Source organism: Micropterus dolomieu, linkage group LG17 (genome assembly GCF_021292245.1).
Source record: "Micropterus dolomieu isolate WLL.071019.BEF.003 ecotype Adirondacks linkage group LG17, ASM2129224v1, whole genome shotgun sequence".
Lineage (NCBI taxonomy): Eukaryota > Metazoa > Chordata > Actinopteri > Centrarchiformes > Centrarchidae > Micropterus > Micropterus dolomieu.
Window position 1 is genome coordinate 8,245,242 of NC_060166.1, and position 19,534 is coordinate 8,264,775.

The following is a 19,534-nucleotide window of genomic DNA, read 5'->3' on the forward strand; positions in this document are numbered from 1 at the left end:
AGGTTCTAGTTTACAGAAGCGCCTGTTTTGATGTCTGGGATGTCTCTGCCAGATCCTTTCCAGATGTGTGCGAGTGTACACTATGTCCTGTAATCTGTGCTACTGTCTGTAGACAAACACTGTGGGGCCTCTGATCCCTATTGTTTTCTCATTGTTTCACTGCTACGTCCTTATCTGCCATCCTGTCTATCACTGTAAAAAAAAAAAAAAAAAATCTGTTATCTCTCTACCTCTGTCAGTCATCACTCCTCTCCTTTCTTTATCCCTCTCTATCTCCAGGCCTTTGGCAATGCCAAGACGTTGCGCAACGACAACTCGAGCCGCTTTGGCAAGTACATGGACATTCAGTTTGACTTCAAGGTGAGCAGGACTGTCTAATTTATACTGACGGCTACTTTACACCAGAGTAAACACTGTCCAACAAGTCTTCCTTCAGAGGGAAACAGGTTGTTGCAAGAACCGAAAATATTGTTACTTCAACCTATTGAAACCAAGCAAGAAACTCCAGGCTCTGTTATTTTGCATGGTAATGTTAAAGGTGAGGTAAGCGATTCTAATCCAAGTCTTCATGTTCAGCAAAGATCTCCTCACGGTTTGCTAGCTCCTCCATTCTGTGTGTGCACTGAAAATAAATTCAGTGTGTGTACTCAGCCCTGGCTCTGTAAATGGGAAACTGACAAAGTGGCTCGGACCGAACCACACAGCAGTACTCCAGCCATGATTTCTGTGTCAGGTAACATTAAATGACTTCATCTTACTTACTAGTTCACCAAGACATGCTGTTGTTGTGATGTTAGCCATAGCAGCGGGAGAGTTGTGAGTACCGCTGTCTGGAGCTGGTGTGCCGGCTCTGGGACCGTCTCTGCATGTTAGCGTCACAGCAGCAACTGCAGCGTCAGTTTGCTAACTCACAACTTACACAACGTTAGTTACGTCACTTGCTTTGTGGGTGTGTGATCTGTATCAGGGTATTTGTCATTGTGTTGGATTTCTCCAAAATCGCTTACCCCACTTTTAACAGTGTAAATATACTTTGTTTTCTGTCACAGGCATAGATTTTTTTGTGTGATCACTCCTCCCTGCTGTATCGCTCTTTTGTGGGTTCACAAAATATTTCATGGACTACAAAATCCCTGTCGACCTGCATGTTAAATCAACCCTACATCACACCTCAGTTCTCCAGCCTTACCTTCTTCTCCTCCTTCCCTTCCTCCCCCCTCCCTCCCTGGTCTTTATCCCGTCGTCAGGGCGCCCCAGTGGGAGGCCACATCATCAACTACCTGCTGGAGAAGTCCCGCGTGGTCCACCAGAACCACGGGGAGAGGAACTTCCACATTTTCTATCAGCTGATCGAGGGAGGGGAAGAGGACCTGCTGAGACGCCTGGGCCTGGAGAGGAACCCTCAGCAGTACCAGTTCCTGGTCAAAGTATGTATCTAGTACTTTTGTAGAGTTGCAAAGTGGAAGGAGCGAATTCAGGAGTCACTGGTTCCTGAAGTAAAAGTTCTGTTTATTTTTCCCTCTTTTGCTCACCATCCACAGTGGTCAATGGTTTTCCAAAGTTATAAATATATTTTGACTTGGTGATGGAACTACATGAAAAGTTAAGGGATTGCCAGAGTTGTTACATTGAATCCTGAGTGGAACTTGAATCTCTGCCACGCATGTGAACCTAATGGTGGCACTTGAGGAAAAGTGAGTAGGATTCATCCTCTGGGCACCATGAAATTTAACTGAAATGACTCCATCCTGTAACAATTCCAAATCATTGTCCAGCCACACATTTGGCCCTGGAGAAAAAACGTAGCTGTATATAAACTGTAGGAGTCAGGTTTGGGGTGTGGGGTTCTTGAACACAACAACACTTTTGTGGTTGCTTACGGTTTTTGGGTCCTGTGGTGTGGGTGTAGTAATTTGGGATATCACCTGTTCACAGTTTGGATGAAAGGGGAGGGGGATAGCCTAATTTTGCTGACCGCTGTTCGCACTAATTATCATATTTTAACAACATTATTGCTTTTGGACACTCACATACTTGTGAAACTGTTTGGATCTAGTTGGATGCTGCATGGAAATGATCACCTACCTGTAATAAACTAATGCAGCAATGGGATATTGGATTCTTTGGACAGTCTTCCTTACTCAGCCTCTCTTGTGTCTGCAATTTGTTTTTAGATAGTTGCCTATATAAACCATCTGTAACCATCTGCAGGGAAGCTGCAGTAAGTCTTTCTCTCTCTCTCTCTCTCTCTCTCTCTATACTGTCATAAGTCATTGCTCTGGACTGTGTGTGTGTGTGTGTCCCAGTAGGATTTCGGGTTAATAGGCTCTCAGTCAGGGACTCTCAGCGCAGTGAAAGGTGCTTTCCTCAGGGGGCAAATCTGGCTTAAGGCACTAGCTGAACCCTCCCCTTAATGAACACACACACCAACAGCTACTGAGCAAAACACCTCATCTGTGTGTTTGTGCAAAAAGGTGTTTACATCACATATTAAAAAGGTGTTTACTTCACATGTAAACAACTATTTACACATCAGCCACTTGGATTTTCCTGGACGTGCTGCCAACTTTACTGGGAAATATAAACCTCAAGTAGATGATAAATATCTAATGTGTTCAGAGTGCTTTACGTTTCGTATGTGTGTGTGTGTGTGTGTGTGTGTGTTTTCCATAGGGTAACTGTCCCAAAGTGAGCTCCATCAACGACCGCAGTGATTGGAAGGTGGTGAGGAAAGCCTTGACTGTGATTGGCTTCAGCGAAGACGAGGTGGAGGTAAGGGCCAAGTCCAAGGCGTGTAAATAATGCCCGACGTGTTTGTTCTGTCACCCAAAGTAGTGTGGGAGGAGGAAACCCTCTGTTTTCCTGAAGTAGATGGAGCAGGCGGAACTATGACCCCCCCCCCCCCCCCCCCCACGCGAAGCTTATACATGTTGCACAGACTAGAAAGGACCAGAAATTCTTTGACAACTACTAAATTTAAAAACCAAAATTGTATTAAACATCACAGTCCCCCTACTCTGTGCATTGCAACAGCAGTCTTTACCACAGGTTTCACTATGGGCAGTAAAGTACTCCATGTGCCTGAGGGGGCAGAGACTGTTGTTTCTGACTTGCACTGTGGATATTTGTATTGTTAGACGGGAGGGGGGTGTGTGCGTGTGTGTGTGTGTGTGTGTGTGTGTGTGTGTGTGTGTGTGTGTGTGTGTGTGTGCGCGAGCCACAGCAATTGTGTGTGGCTATTATTATAATGGTGAGAACTTATTTGTGCTCAGCGTGGGAGTCTTCCTACATGTTCATGAGTCTGGGCTTGCTGCCAGAGCTTTTTAGATCTCACACTGCTTATAGAGTGACGAGCAGGCGTGAGTGTGCGCAAGGTCTAGTATGATACTTGGTACTTTTCATCAAAGCCACCATTATCTGCCAAGTCGCTCAAAGAGAGCCACGGCAGTAATCTTATCGTCCCTTTACCTTTGTTCTCTCCCTCCTCCTGAAGGTCTTTCTGTGTCCCAACTCTCCACCAGTTTGTAACTATTTGTACTTCCTTTTTCTTCCCATATTGTTCTCTCTTGTCCTTATTTTTGCTTCCCCTCTCTGTGTATGTTTTCTCTGTGTAGGAGTTGTTGAACATAATCGCCAGTGTGCTCCACCTAGGGAATGTGCAGTACGGTGGAGAAGAGGGCAATGCCTGCATCACTTCTGACACACAGATAAAGTACCTGGCCAGGGTAAGATGCTGCACCAAGCAGGTTCATAAACACTCGTAACAGGCCAGGGGGGAGATGGGCTGTGTTTATCAAATATCTCAGAATTTCTCTTAAGAATAGCCGTGAAGTTACTTATGAAGCTTCCTGCATTTGTGACACGTCGTTGTTTTATGACACTCTCAGCTACAGAGTAAACATTATGGTGACTTATTGTAGTTTTTCTGACAGTTGCTTTTTGTGTTATTAAACATGTGGAGACCTGGGAATGCAGAAACCAGCCTCATAGGCGTTATGAATATAAGCAAATAAGTAAATCGGTGGTTCCCAACCTTTTCCGTCTGATGTACCCCTGCCGCCCTGTCAGAAGTGCCCCGTCATCAACACCACCAATGTGTTCCTCTGATCTGCTGTTATTTAACACTACTGACTACATAATTCTTTTTCAAACAACTGTGAACTGTTAACGTTTAGGTTGGTTTAGTCAAGTTTGCACTCGTACTACCACTTAGAAAGGCAGAATCTATCTACAGTATATATACCTATTTTAACCATTTATTGATTACTTTTCCAACTATTTCAGCCATTTTTCCACTGCTTATAGCTAACTATTTTAAATGTTTACCCATTATCTTTAGCTGATTATCCATTATTAGGACTGGGCAATAAAACAATAATGATAATTATCGTGATATTCTCGTCAATAACAAAATAATAAATGTTCAATAAATGTTTGATATAATTCATTTGAATCACAAAAAAATTAGCACTTAATTTCTATTAAGGTATTGATTTTCCTGAAATAAAGGGACTGAAAAAAAGATTTTAATTAAATTGACTCTGCATATTTTTGTGAAAAGATTGTATCATAATTGTTTTGAATGTTCTGCTTCAGATTTGTGAAGCGATCCATTGTTTGGCAGCAGGTGTTTGTTCTGACCATGAAGAAGAGTTTAAAACCACAAGTAACCGCCTGGTTTCTTCAACTTTCACTCAGGAGCAAACACCTGCTTTCAACTTGAAAGAAATAATGATTTGACATTTATCGTGATGATTATCGATATTGAATTTTATAAAAAATGTTACCGTGCCAACATTTTTGGCCATATCGCCCAGCCCTATTCATCATGTTAAGCTAATGTTTTCAGCTGGTTATCAGTTACTTTTAGCTTTCCATTTATTCAGTGTCCAACGTAACATTTTTCCCCCACTGGGCCATTCATTTATTCAGTACTTTAGCTAACTATTTCTACCACTCTTTTACTGTAAGCTTTTCATTTTAATGATTTATCCATTACTTTTAGCTAACTTTTTCAAATCTTTAGCCATTCCAGGTCAGACCTATCCAGCCACGCTCTGCTTCACACGTCACATTGATGTTGCAAACTGCCCATGAGAGAACACAGCGCGCTCATTAAGCCTTACGTTGTGCACAATATCTGAGGTGCTGTAAGAGCGAAGTTTAATTTGTAACTGCAGAAGCTGTTGGTTGTTGCAGAGACAGCAAGTGTTCTCTTCTGCAAGTCGGTCACAAAAGGGGGTTAAGCATTGCGTAACCTCTCTCATTGTTTCTGCCTGAGTGCCTTCTCCTAGTAATTACTAACAGGTTAGGACACCTCTGATAGCTCCTCTGGCCAGTTATGACTGATTTCATACTGTGAGATGCTTGATAAATATGGACTTCGACCTGAGTTTGAAATTCACAGGGCTGCGAATAATCCTCATCCACACACTTTCAATACATAACCATATGTCTGACAAATGCTGGTGAAGACTTATCCATTTGAATAGTCTGCACACTGCTGGATCATACGTTACATACAACACTTTCCCTAGATACATCTCTCCCCCCCTCCCCCATCATTTTGTCATTGGTGTGGCTGCGCTAATGTTGTTGTGCTTTTCCAGTTGTTAGGAGTGAATGGGACAGTGCTGACAGAGGCACTCACGCACAAGAAGATAATTGCCAAGGGAGAGGAGGTAGGTTTGGATACACAAACTCATTGTAGTGCGAGTGTGTGATAAGCATTTGTATACAAAGCTTTCCTGTCTGTGTAATGTCTAGTCTGGTCCAGTGTAATTATATTGTAACTTGTCTACTGGGCCTCTCTCCTTCCTGCCTGTGTGTGTGTGTGTGTTCATCAGTTGATGAGCCCGCTGAACCTAGAGCAAGCGTCATCAGCTCGAGATGCCCTGGCCAAGGCAGTATACGGACGCACCTTCACCTGGCTGGTTAACAAGATCAACGCTTCGCTGGCATACACGGTACTCACACACACACACACAAACTTAGTCACTCACTGCAGTGAGCATGCCTTAGTGTGACTGCACAGTGCACAACTTTCCACTAAAGGATTTAAATTTTTTTAATACATTTTCACTTCATCTTAATGTCTTAATGTCTTAATAAATCCAGACATTATCCAACACTGTAGTGCACAGTGTGGTGATGTCTCCCCTTTGATATATTACAGCACAGCTCCACCTTGTGGACATGTACAAGTTCACATGGTGGACAAGGTGGAGTTGTTATGTACTAACTAGACCAATGTACTCACTGTATACCAATATTATTCTAAATAAAGTACTAATGGATATTTTTCTGAATTCAGCTATTGAAAATCAGTCAATGTGTTTAAACCCCGGAGTAAAAGTAGATTAGATGTCAATGCCATTGTCATTTTATTTCTCCTTTTAATCCTTAAATCAGGATTTTTTTAGTAGAATCTTTATTTCCAGGCGTAATCTGTACAAGAGTTTTCCCTTTCAAGCAGACTTTCAAAAGATGACTTTTGTTGTGTTTCTCTAACAGGATGAATCCTTCAAGAACTACTCTGTCATTGGCCTGCTGGACATCTATGGTTTTGAGGTCTTCCAGAACAACAGGTACATTATTACTGATGAATACTGTACCTGTTGTATTACATGCTGAATTTAAACATTTAACTTCATGAGATTTGCTCAACATCTGCATATCCATCTAAACCTTAAAGTAATTCAAGCACAATTTGATTTAAAAAAAAAAAAATTGCACAAGGTCCTCTTCCTTGAATTTTCCAGAGCTTTCAGCTCAATCTTGTGGCCTTCATCAGCTGTAGGAGTTTGCTCAGGTGGTTGCTGAACAACCTGAGTAAACTCTATATGGTGAGATGCAGCTGACATTCCCAGTAAGTGGACCTTGTGCCAAGACTTTTGTCAGACCACTATTTCTAAGGTCAATAATTAGCCTCCAACCTTAACCTACATTGTGATTATATAACCTATGTTTATCTATGGAATCAATTATGGTATGACCACTGTATGTGGGTAATATTAGCCTTTAGTTAAAGATCAGCCCACAGCCACTGAGTCAGTCTTTTTTTTCTGATTCAGCCATTGTGTTTATTGTTGTGCGTTGCAGCTTTGAGCAGTTCTGTATCAACTACTGTAACGAGAAGCTGCAGCAACTCTTCATTGAGCTCACCCTCAAGTCAGAGCAGGAGGAGTACGAGGCTGAAGGCATCACGGTCAGACATCATTTTCTTCTCTCCCTCAGTGTCCCTTCTCTCACCCCCACCCTCCCCCCACCCGCCTCCATTGTCTAATCCAGGTGTTATTGCACCTTCACTGCATTTACACTTGGATTCTGTTTATGGCTCTCTTTTTTTCATTTTACTTGCTTCCTCTGGTCCTCTCAGTCTCATGCGGTTTCCTTTCACCATCCATTACCACCCTATTTCTCCTCCCTCTGCCAGGGTTTAGGCTTCGCAAAGAGCTCCTAATGTGATTGCGGTTGCAGTTGTTTTCCAATGTGAAACTGGTGATTTAATGTATCACTCTGCCGTTTCACTGAGGCTTTTGCTTAAGCTGATTTGCTGTTAAGTGCATATATTTTTAGAAGATACTGCCCCATTAGAAATTAAGCCTTTATCCCTGTTATTGTTGGCATTGTAGTGCTCTATTTATTCACAGTTAAAATCTTAAATGATACCTCTTAAAGAAATTAAATTAAAGATGATGTCTAATTCAAGATCTCTCTCTTGAATTTTCTCCTCAGTTGCTCCCTTTTGTCTTCGACCATTTTATATTCATTGTATTTATATTGGTTTGCTCCTTTGGAACAAGGGCCTCTTGTGTTCAGTCTAATCTAAATGCACTGGTCGGAGAGCAGGTTGTGGGAGTAACTTGGACTCACCTCTCAAAGAGCCCATTATCATCTGAGATCGGGGCCGTGGGCCGCACACTCTGTCCTCTCTGTGGAAATGATGTGGCTGTTAGGGATTCTGCAGATGATTGACTTTACGGCCATTAAATAGCTTATAATAGTTGTAATTGTATCAGGGTTAGACTGATGAATTCTGTCCGAGACGTTTTCTAAGTTCAAGCTGTGAGGAAAAACGTGGCTCTTCAAAAACAATTTCATTATATTCTGTATGCCAGGCAAAGCCAAATAATGCCCATGATAGGGTGTATTTTCTCGTGATCTCTAACTGAAAATAGTGCTTGCGTCTTTGCAGTGGGAGCCAGTGCAGTACTTCAACAACAAGATCATCTGTGACCTGGTGGAGGAAAAGTTCAAAGGCATTATCTCCATACTGGTGAGGAGACACACTGCGCTCTGTCTCTGCTACAGAGCTCTTACAAGATTTTATTTTATTTATTAAATTCATTCTGGAAGTGGATTTCAGCCAAAATATAAAATACCCAAAGAACATGTGGCAAGATGTGATGTCATATTAAAGGAGAACATGTAGTCATTTTTACACTTTGGTTTTTCTACAGATTAATCAAACAAAACCCAGCGTATTCATTAGTGAGTTTTTGAGGTGCTGGTATGCGTATAAGCTAAGCTAACCATCCCCTGGCTCCAGCTCCATATTTACCATAAAGACATGAGAGGGATATCGAATCTCTGCAAGAATGTGAATAAGTGTGTTTCCCAAAGCATTTGTTTAAAGCTCAGTCACTGGGAAGTAAAAACTGGGATTATCTGTATAATAAAAAATGAAGGAATTGATTGGATTGTAGTACGGAAAGCCACTGATACAGGGACATGGTCTCGGAAGGGTATTTTAGATTTTGTAAGACAATGACTGATTGCCGCTCTTTTTGTCCTCCTATCGCAGGATGAGGAGTGTCTGAGACCTGGAGACGCCAGTGATTTCACCTTCCTAGAGAAGCTGGAGGACACTGTGGGAGGACACCCACACTTTGTCACGTTAGTTGGATTCCTAATTTTGTCTTCTCTAATTACTGCAATGCCCCAAAAATACCTAAAGCAGTTTGTTTTACACTACTTCAAAGTCTGGCTGTTGACTGGCTTGTGGTACCAGACTGTGAACTATTGAAAATGTGTCCAGTCCATTTACTGATATTTCCATGCTGTGTGTGTGTGTGTGTGTGTTTCCCTGCAGTCACAAGCTGGCTGATGCAAAGACCCGGAAGGTAATGGGCCGTGACGAATTCAGACTGCTGCACTACGCTGGAGAGGTCAACTACAATGTCAACGGTGTGTGTGTGTGTGTGTCTGACTTATGCTACCTTCTGGGACACATTTCACACTAAAGACCAGATGATTGGGATGGGGGAAAACGCTGTGCCCCTACCTGGGAAAAGGCAGATTTTTGGGCCAGTGGTCAAGGTTAAGGTTAGGCAAGTAGTGGTAAGTCTCCAGGAAATTAATGTAAGTTTATCTTATGAACCTAAAAGTGACATAAAGAAAAGTGTGTATTTATGTACGACTGCCTCGGATGTTTGGTGTTGTAGTGAATTTGGCACGGGGATCAGGCATGTCCAACTAATATACAGTACTAAATACCATTTGTTAAATATAACACGTCATCAAACCAAAACAACCTCGTCACAATGTGATAGGAGTTACTGTAAGTTCCCATGTAAATGCCCGCCTTCCAACAATGACCAGCACAAACAGATTAAAGGCTGGTTGCCAACAAAGACCTGGGGAGAGTTTCCTGAACTCTAAAACTTCCCAGGATAAACTCAGCATAATGTACTGTAAATTTACCAACACCAGTTTCATCAGTACAACAACATATGTTTACTAGTTAGCGGACAAAAAAACATGATGGAAGAATAATAATAATAAAGGTTAGCAATAACATAGGATGTGAATGCTTACAGCATTCACACCCAGCAGTCAGATCTGACATTTTTTCTTATCATACTTACGTAACATGAGCACTAACCAGCTCTACACTGGAATACTAGAACTATGTTTCTTCAGTGCTAGCTTCAGCCTCCATCTTTTAGCACCATGTGTAGGTAGTATGGAAGTGATTAATCAGTAAATGTAAAACTCTAATTCTCAAATCTTCTCTCTCTCAGGATTTTTGGACAAGAACAACGACCTGCTCTTCAGGAACTTAAAAGAGGTGAGAATTTAAAATCAACAGGAGACAAAGCAGCAAACTGCAAACTGGTTTTCACTTGGAAAGTGTGATGCGTTGTTGTACAGTGTACTGCCTCATTCACATATTAAAAAATGTCCTTTGTGTCCTCTATGTTTGCAGGTTATGTGTATGTCAGAGAACAAGATCCTGACCCAGTGTTTTGACAGGGAGGAGCTGAGTGACAAGAAACGCCCAGAAACGGTGAGCTATCTTGGTGTGTGTGTGTGTGTGTGTTTGTATTCCCTCTTGGTGTCCTGGGGTTTTCTCTGCCTGTCTTCCACACTCTTATAAATCATACTCTCGTACATCCCAACATACTTTCCCACAAGCAAACAAACAGCGGTGTGTTTCCTCTCTACAGTGTTGGGTGGGGGGGCGGTTTGATGGGGATTCTCTGCGGCCTCCCACTTACTGAGGAATGCCCTGACACTTGTATGCACTTCTCACACACACACACAAACAGCTGAACAGGGTACTGTCACAGGCTGGCATGTTGGGAGTCCTAGTCCTCCACACTGGGCCCAGTGTTCAGTCTCTACTGGACTGCCAGTCACATCAGCCGCCCCTCTGCTTGCGTAGCTCTTCTTAGGTCACCATCTCTGTCTGCGGGCTTTGATTTGCGTACACACTCCTCTCTGCTCCTCTTCAGTTTCTACCTTCTGTTCCTTCGGGTCACTGACCCGCTTTCTCTCCCGCCCTCTTACCTTCACCTCTTCATCGCTTCCTAACCAGCTTTCGTTCGTTGTCCTGTCTGTTTGTGTCTGCCCCTCCAGGCAGCCACCCAGTTCAAAGCAAGTCTGGCGAAACTCATGGAGATCCTCATGTCGAAGGAGCCGTCGTACGTCCGCTGCATCAAGCCCAATGACGCCAAGCAAGCAGGTATGAAGTCAAGTTTTTGTTTTTTGCTTAGTATAGAATCCAGAAATGGTCCCACTTCTCCATTGTTTTAGGTCTATTTTGGCAAGTCTAACACTTACATGGGAGCAAATAATAGCTTTAATAGTTGTAATCTTATAAGCAACTGAATACCAAATTGTGACGATGAAATTGCAGCTAAATACTAGTCTAAAATTAAATATCACTGAATTTATAACATTAAAATGTTTTACTTTAAAAACTGTACTCGTGTGGTTTTTGAAAAGGTAATTTCAAGTGTTTGATATTTGAAAAAAACAATGTTCAAGTTGCTTCAATTCAAGCTGTCAAATTGTTCCTCTTGTGTCAACACACATTAGACACATAACTGACGGATTCAGTTCATTCTTGATTGATTATTTTTCATAGATCAGATGTTCAAGTTTGCATTTTGATGTCTGAATATGACCAATCAAATTTCCACGACATGTAGTGACGTACTCATGTGATTCAAATGATAATGGCTGTTATTTGTTGCTAAACACTCATAGTCTTCAATGGTTGAGCCCAGTTTTATGTAACAGTTCTTGTCAACACAGTTGAAGCAGCTTAGCTGCTTCTACAAGCTAATATTTTCCCAGGAACATCATGTTAATCCTGTGCTTTAGCTAAGACCAGCCAAAACAGTTTTTGGCTGCATGAGTGGCCGCAGTGGAACTCTCCGTGTGGTCGTCAGTATATCGGGCCGGCCTTTGTTTCTCTCCACAGTTGGCCTTTTGTTAGTTTCACACTGTTTCTCTGTCCTTTGTCACTCCTACTTCTTGTTGTTTAGCATTTACTGGTTTTCACTGGTTCATTTTGGTCCAACAGACTTTACATTTTTCGCAGACTGAGTTGATCCAGCTATCCATCTCTCTCTCTCCCACTTTCCCCCCCTCTCCTCCCGTCCCAGTTCGATTTGACGAGGTGTTGATCCGTCACCAGGTCAAGTACCTGGGGCTGATGGAGAATCTGAGGGTGAGGAGAGCTGGCTTTGCTTACAGACGGCGCTACGAGATCTTCCTGCAGAGGTGATCAGCTACTTGTCTTTTTATTTCTTATTTTTACCAGTAAGGTGCAATCACATGGAAGCACAGTATCAAGTGTATGTTCCCTTTCTTGTGTTCTGGTACACAACCGATATGATTTTCTCAATTTAGTCAAATTGTCCAGATTAGACATACAGAGCTACGCTGTACACGAGGAGACACAACAAGATGTGAAGTGAGAACATACTGAGTAAAGTATACAGGTTTCTTGGTCAACGCAGTGTTTGTTAGTTTACCCCACTCTACTTATTTGACTCATGGGTAACTGAAGTGCAATCGCCATCAAAGAAGTACTGATTTGGGCTTTTAACTGATCTTCTTGGTTTCAGGAAGGGTTCAGGATCAGTCCCCAGTCCTGTTAAAATATCCTGAGCTGATCCCCTACTAGCAAATTCATTGCTTTGAATAAGAGTGCCAGCTTTATTCCTAAACTATAAACCTAAATGAAATCAGTTTTAGTTAGTTAGTCTAGTTAGAAAAATGTTGTTAGTTTGTGCTCTAAACCTGGTTCCTTCTGTTGCTGTTCGTGTTTTCTTGTACTGTATTCTAGTATTTACTTGTGTTTTGTGTCTGTTCAGGTATAAGTCCCTGTGTCCAGACACATGGCCTAACTGGCAGGGGAAACTGTCTGATGGAGTGGCCACACTGGTCAAATACCTGGGATACAAGCCTGAGGAGTACAAACTGGGCAGGTCAGCAACACAATACCTAAGTGTATACTACTGTATAGTCAAATGGCTGTCTCAGATCATTTAGTACAAGCTTAAGAAGCAGCGTTAAACCTCATTATTTTTACATTTTTAAACTTGCTTTTCCTTCGTTGCCCGTTCTGATGTTTTATCCCTCTTCTTGACTCTGAACTGCTCTTAACCCTGTTTGTAAAGCACTATGAGTTGTAAATGTACCGTTACCTCAACCTTTTAGATCCAAAATCTTCATCCGTTTCCCAAAGACCTTGTTTGCCACCGAGGATGCATTGGAGACCAGGAAACACAGTCTTGGTGAGAGCCTCTGACACGACTCATGATTTGTGCTCAGTATGTTCAGAATCTCCACAGATTTAAACCATGTGTCTCCTTTCTCTCTTTGTCGCCCCACAGCCACCAAGCTGCAGGCAGGATGGAGAGGCTACCGCCAGAAGTCCAAATACCAAAAACTCAGAACCTCAGGTGAGGAAACTTCTTGTCACGCTCATCGTCACCGGGCTCATTTAGCATTTTCTCCAGTAAATGTCATTTTATAGTTTGCTGCAGCTACGATAACAATTTCTTTGCACGTATTTGGCATGTATTTGTTTGTGATTGCGTATGTCATGTGCCTTGCAGCTATTGCCATCCAGGCGTGGTGGAGAGGGATCCTGGCCAGGAGGAGAGCCCAGCACAGACGACAGGCTGCTAATACTATCCGCAGGTACTGGCCAGCAGATGGCACAATACACCCACTGTGTGATAAATATAAATACAGCTTACTCTGATGTCTGCTAACATGTGACTTTAGAAGGAGCATAATATGTACAGATGTTGTAATCCCTTTTAATTTCCTTTTCTAAATCTTAAATTCCACTCCTTGTCCAATACTCAGGTTCATCAAAGGCTTCATCTACCGCCACAGGGAGCGCTGTCCAGAGAACGAGTACTTCCTGGATTATGTGCGCTACTCCTTCCTCATGACGCTGCGGAGGAACCTGCCCAAGGACGTCCTGGACAAGAGCTGGCCGAATCCTCCGGCTGCTCTCACTGAGGTTGGGGCTACAGCACATGCTCATACACACACACACACATGTATGTAGGTCATCACTGTAATGCGCTTGACTTGAGTGACTGTGCCAACGGAGCTGTAAAAGGTTTACATAAACAACACCACTTTCTTCTGTGAGCACAGATAAAGGGGGAAATTAGGGTTTGACCATGTATGGTTAAAGCTTTAGACCTGTAGTGATATTTATAGATCAAACCTGATATTTTGTTTTGATATTCATATTAATATTTTAACTTTTTATGGTAAATAAAATGTCTGTTCCCTTGTTTAGATTTTGGAGACTAGGGAAACTCTCAGAAAATTTGATTAATTTAGGACACTATAATTCAGCATTCATTTATTTCAAATATATGTATCTACAAATACTGTCATTTTTTATGTTATCTAAAGAGTGTCAAGAAAAAAAGAAAAGACGGCTCACATATCCAGTATGTATTATGACTCCACACTGCCAGCGGAGCTAATGTGAAGACATTGTGTCTGTGTCTTTAGGCCTCAGAGCACTTGCGTAAGCTGTGCATGCAGAACATGGTGTGGAGCTACTGCAAGAAGATCAGTCCTGAGTGGAAACACCAGGTGAATATTGTCCCATCACCAGCCAAGACGCGCTGTTTGTAATCTGACTGTCGGGTTTTTGGTTTGCCGCCTCTTTCCTTTGCTCGTCGTTAAATCTGTCTTTAAATAGATGGAGCAGAAGATGATGGCCAGTGAGATCTTCAAGGACAAGAAGGACAACTACCCACAGAGCGTGCCCAAACTGTTTGTCGGCACCAGACTAAGTAAGACATGTTTCCTGCTACAACAAATTAGCTGTGAAACTTCTGCAGGCTTCCTATCGCATAGTATGTAAAAGACTTGAACAGCATGTCTCCACTCGTTCAGATGGTGAGGACATTAACCCCAAGGTGCTGCAGGCTCTGGGCAGTGAGAAGATGAAGGTTAGTCCAGCAAAGTCACAAACAAAGGGCAGTTTAAAAGCTGTCTTAAGTGTATTCATCAGCCGTTTTTTGACCATCATCCCTCTGTTCCCAGTATGCAGTGCCAGTCACCAAGTACGACCGAAAAGGCTACAAGGCTCGGCCCCGCCAGCTGCTGCTCACCTCCAACAGTGTCATTATCGTAGAGGAGGCCAAACTCAAGCAGCGTATCGACTACGGAGCTCTAAAAGGTCAGAGGTCAACTGCCGGTCATCATTTGCAAAAAGGGGTTGTTTCTTTTTCGAATGTGGACAGTTTTGGGTTCGTTACTCATTAAAATTGTCCTTCCCCTGCAGGTATCTCCGTCAGCTCTCTCAGCGACGGCCTGTTCGTTCTGCACGTGCCCAGTGACGACAACAAACAGAAGGTGAACCCAAGGATCTGTTGTAGATGAATCATGACAAATGAATAATAAAAAGAAAGTCATGTTGCTTTGTATAACTCTAAATGCGTTTTACTGTTTGATGGTTTCTTCCCAGGGAGACGTGATCCTGCAGAGTGACCATGTGATCGAGACCCTGACCAAGATTGGGATTTGTGCCGACAAAATAAACAGCATCAACATCAACCAGGGCAGGTGAGCAGCAGAGACACCCTGAACGTGCACTGTGCACTTGCCCTGTTTTTGTGTGTTTTTGTGTGTGTGTGTGTGTGTGTGTGTGCACTTCCATAATGCTAACAGCTGTATAGCACTCCTTAAAAGTAAATCTCTACTCCTACACTCTCAAGCATCTACAGGTGAAAAGTGGTAAAAAGCAGCGAGACATGTCTAACTATCCCTCTGTTCCTCCTCCAGTATAAAGTTTACAGTGGGTCAAGGGAAAGAAGGGATCATAGACTTCACGCCGGGATCAGAACTACTGGTGGCCAAGGCTAAGAACGGACACTTGTCTGTGGTGAGTCTGCTAAATCTTCCTCTAAAGTTTTTCTAAATTGAAAGCTATGCAAATACCTTTTATTTCCTTTGATGTTATTCAGTCGTAACTGACAGAACAGCACGAGATGTGCTTTTCAATGCCGTCCTATGTTAAGTTACCCATATAGTCTGGGATTATAAGGATTTACAATAGCAGCATCCAGTAGTTGATAAATTGCAATACTATTTAAAGCTGTACTATTGAATAATTTTATTTTAACGATGGGTCACATATCAGTGTCAAATGGGATAGGGGGGGCTAATGAATTATCACCTGACTGCAGTTCCCCTCAGTTCTACAGAGCCTTTTAGCCTCTTGTAGCTTGTTTGTTTTCAGCTTGTTTCCAGCAGCCGGCAGATGTTTTTCGAGGGAAAATGATTCGATACACCCACTATCAACTGTAGGCAGACAACGACAGCAACTAGCTGGTGACTGCAGTGGAGCATTTAGCAGCTAAACAGCCAGATATTTCCCCCAGGAGTTGGTGGAGACCAAAAACAGAGCTAAAAGGACAGTGAACATTTGTTTATGTAAAACTTCCCCGCTCACATTAAGCTGATTGAGAAAATAGGTTTTCAGGGCCTTTAGTGCACTGCCAACAAGTGGCAAAAATATCATTAATGCAACTTTAACATCTTTAAGTTTGACAATTTTGTTGACTGAACTATTTAAATAATTCTAATCTTACGAAGATGAGTTAGGTGTTTTTTTTCTTTGTAAAATCCTCCTGCACCAGACTGGAAATAATTCTCAAACCAGACTTCTGATAATAATTAATAATATTACTAGCTAGCTCTTTGTTGGGGTGGTGCTTGCGGGTTAGAGCTGTCTGGTTAATATTTAATTCTTACAAAACGCTCTTATCAGTCGAGATATTATTGTTGTGTTGCTTCACACATTACTTACTGAAGTTCCTGTTGTTGTGTGGTTACTTCCTGCTTCTGTCCAAAGAGTAGAAGTCACTCTGTTGACCTCCGATGCAATTTTATTTTATTTTCCCCCTCCATGTCTTCCAGACTGCTCCCAGACTGAACTCCAGATGATGGCCACTTTGACCACACACATACACCAGGACCTACTTACTGCTCACCTCTCCCATCCTCCAATCACACGACTGCAGACGTTGCTCTGCCTAAGCCAATCAGTTGCCAGCTGTCACTACACGGGTGGCATGTGCTTCCAATTAAAAAAAAAAAACAAAAACAAATAAAAATCCAGCAAAACTAATTGATATATTTATGTTTATATATTATATTTTTGGGATTAATACTGTTGCTGTTTGAAAATTCTGATTTTATATATGAGGCCAAGAAATAACTAATATTTAGGTGCATTTTTCTTGCACCATGTGTGTTTATTGTGCTTTATTTGGGAACATGACCAAGAAAATGATGAGGGAAGAGTCAGAATAAGAGACAAGAATGAGAAAAAGGGGATTGTTGTTGAGGAAAATCAGGGTTAGTTCTTGCCTGTTGCCTTTTTTTCCACCGTTTACTTTTTCTGCTTGACTCATAGCCTTGACTGTCTCCTTGACACTGCTTTTCCAACTGGGGTGAATGGCTTGGTATTGAAGCATGAAGGTGTGTAGAACAAGGGTGACAGTATGTAGGAGAGTTGTTGACGGGATCAGAGACGAGGAAGAACAACTTTTCAATCAAATGGTGATGCTTTGGCACCAAAAGGCTGGTTGTGTCAGACTGGCTCACTAAATCAGAATAAATAGTTGGATGTGCTACTGAATTTGTTTTTTTTTTAATCTGTTTGTGCTGTGTCAGAATAAGAAGGGAGCTTGTCATGATAGATTCACTACATTAAATAAACAGCTGTGTAGATGCTGCAAAAGGAACCAGGTATGTGAGAAAAGGCAAGAGAAAGGTGAAAAGAAAGAACGCAGCGGTCGTTTGCCTTGACCCCAGGTGTTTGTGCCTTTCCCCTTGACTAATTTATTCATTCTAAAGTGAGTTGAGCTGTATATTGATGTGTGAAAACCATGACACTCCGCACGAGAATGAGGCAAGTTAAGTGTAGATAGAAACCTGAATGTCCTCTGACGGAATGCTGTACAGCAGTCTTCCCTTGTTCAGAACAAAGTATCACGCTCTGACTTTGTCAACGGCCCCAGCATATATATATATATATATATATATATCTCTCTCGCTCTCGCTCTCTCTCTCTCGCTCTCTCGCTCTCTCTCTCTCTCTCTCTCTCTCTCTCTCTCTCTCTCTCTCTCTCTCTCACACCAGGGTTTGACCAGTATTTTTGAAGCTGCAATAACCTGTTTTTGTGTTAGTGTTGATGTTCAATAAAACGCTTTTCACAATGCTACGCCTTTGAAGCTGCAATTAGACCAAAATATGAGACTGAAACTGTGTTTAGCTCAAATACATGTGAAGGCCAAAAAACAGTGATATTGTCCAGATGTTTGACTGATTTAAATGTGACATTTTAAAAGCAACAGTTTGACATTTTGGGAAATCAGCTGGATCACTTTCTTGCCAAGAGTTAAGATTATTACAAGATTGATACCATCCTCGTGTCTGTAAGCTAAATAAGAAGCTAGCTTATTTTAGGGGGGGAACAGTTAGCTTTGCTCTATCCAAAGGTAAAACCCTAAACATTTTGATTATAATACAGATGAAAGAAACACAATTAAATGTGAATTATAGGGATTTAGAGGTGCTGGTATGCAGATAAGCTTTGAACAGAGCCAGGCTATCGGTTTCCACCTCTTTCCAGTGTTTATGCTAAGCTAAGCTCCAGCATCATGTTGAACACACAGATAGTCCTATCAATTTTCTCATTACCTCTCGGACAAAAAGGCGCATTAGTGCATTTTCCGAAGTGTCAAACTATTCCTTTAGTGCCAAGTATAAACATCCACAGTTTTTGCCCTTTTAACAATAGAAAAACTTCTGAAATACAGTAGCATCTAAATTGTCATGGGAACCTAATATCCTTCATTAACAGCAAAATATTTATTCATCCTTAACACCAGGTTATGGGTCTCCTATAGACCAGCTCTACAACAAAACACATCTCCGTCTACTCTGACCAAAGACTGACCCTGAAAAACTTGTGTTATTGAAAACTTTTGAGAGGAGCTCCAAAATGTTTCCAAGATTATTTTTGTTCTTTTCTCCAGACCTCGCTCAATGACAAAACTTTTTCTCTGCATGGCTCTGGGTGGCGAGGCGGGTGCAATATGGCGAGGCAGGACTGTGCGACCGCACTTACGAGATACTAGCCAAAGAACCTGTTGATTTATAGTGATTCTGTGTTGTACGATTTATATGATGTAATGATGTCAGTTCTGAATGTCGTCTTGTTTCTTTCAGGAGGGAGATCTGTATGTACAGTTTGTGTTCTGTGTTATAAATGTCAGATTCAAGCCAAGCGAGGTTTGATGTGAAACATTTGGGGAGGAAAAAGCTTTTAGTATTGTTTGTGAACGCAAACTTGTTAATGTGCCTTGTTGGATATAGCAATACAACAGATTAGAGTGGAATTAGAAGAGAAATACCTCCTTGAGTCTAGTCCCTGGCTGATGACGGGTGTCGGCCCATTTCTAAAAGTTTCCCAGCATCATCTAAAGGTCTCCACCCTGTTTGTGTATAAGCTTTATTCAAAACAAGTCCTGCGTTTGTCTGTTGATTTACAGACGCACTCCTGTTATCAGTCCTGACTTACTGTATGCACCACACCAATGTATAATTATGACAACACACTAAAAAAAAAAGATACTAAAGATTTGAAAAATAAATTTGAAAAGTAAATACAAACCGATGAATGGCTGTTAGTGGTTTCTTTCTTCGTTCCTGTTCAGCTGTGTGTGTGTGTGTGTGTGTGTGT

General features: G+C 41.9%; 1 protein-coding gene across 5 annotated transcripts in view; it reads left to right on the plus strand.

The window, feature by feature from the left end:
• The window catches only part of LOC123985485 (unconventional myosin-Ic-like), a 61,784-nt gene extending 42,316 nt beyond the window's left edge, over window positions 1-19,468 (plus strand). For all 5 annotated transcript variants that reach the window (XM_046073026.1, XM_046073027.1, XM_046073028.1 and 2 more), the window contains 28 exons: window positions 280-360; window positions 1,248-1,427; window positions 2,674-2,772; window positions 3,615-3,725; window positions 5,610-5,681; window positions 5,847-5,966; window positions 6,514-6,587; window positions 7,102-7,207; window positions 8,198-8,278; window positions 8,807-8,898; window positions 9,095-9,189; window positions 10,026-10,072; window positions 10,211-10,291; window positions 10,864-10,969; window positions 11,898-12,015; window positions 12,612-12,725; window positions 12,958-13,034; window positions 13,134-13,202; window positions 13,359-13,443; window positions 13,615-13,774; window positions 14,284-14,367; window positions 14,477-14,570; window positions 14,674-14,729; window positions 14,824-14,959; window positions 15,065-15,135; window positions 15,248-15,345; window positions 15,565-15,664; window positions 16,702-19,468. In XM_046073026.1, coding sequence (XP_045928982.1) covers window positions 280-360; window positions 1,248-1,427; window positions 2,674-2,772; window positions 3,615-3,725; window positions 5,610-5,681; window positions 5,847-5,966; window positions 6,514-6,587; window positions 7,102-7,207; window positions 8,198-8,278; window positions 8,807-8,898; window positions 9,095-9,189; window positions 10,026-10,072; window positions 10,211-10,291; window positions 10,864-10,969; window positions 11,898-12,015; window positions 12,612-12,725; window positions 12,958-13,034; window positions 13,134-13,202; window positions 13,359-13,443; window positions 13,615-13,774; window positions 14,284-14,367; window positions 14,477-14,570; window positions 14,674-14,729; window positions 14,824-14,959; window positions 15,065-15,135; window positions 15,248-15,345; window positions 15,565-15,664; window positions 16,702-16,728 — 2,634 coding nt within the window. In that variant the 3' untranslated portion in view covers window positions 16,729-19,468. The remainder of the gene's footprint in view (window positions 1-279; window positions 361-1,247; window positions 1,428-2,673; window positions 2,773-3,614; window positions 3,726-5,609; window positions 5,682-5,846; window positions 5,967-6,513; window positions 6,588-7,101; window positions 7,208-8,197; window positions 8,279-8,806; window positions 8,899-9,094; window positions 9,190-10,025; window positions 10,073-10,210; window positions 10,292-10,863; window positions 10,970-11,897; window positions 12,016-12,611; window positions 12,726-12,957; window positions 13,035-13,133; window positions 13,203-13,358; window positions 13,444-13,614; window positions 13,775-14,283; window positions 14,368-14,476; window positions 14,571-14,673; window positions 14,730-14,823; window positions 14,960-15,064; window positions 15,136-15,247; window positions 15,346-15,564; window positions 15,665-16,701) is intronic.
• The last annotated feature ends 66 nt before the right edge of the window (window positions 19,469-19,534 follow it).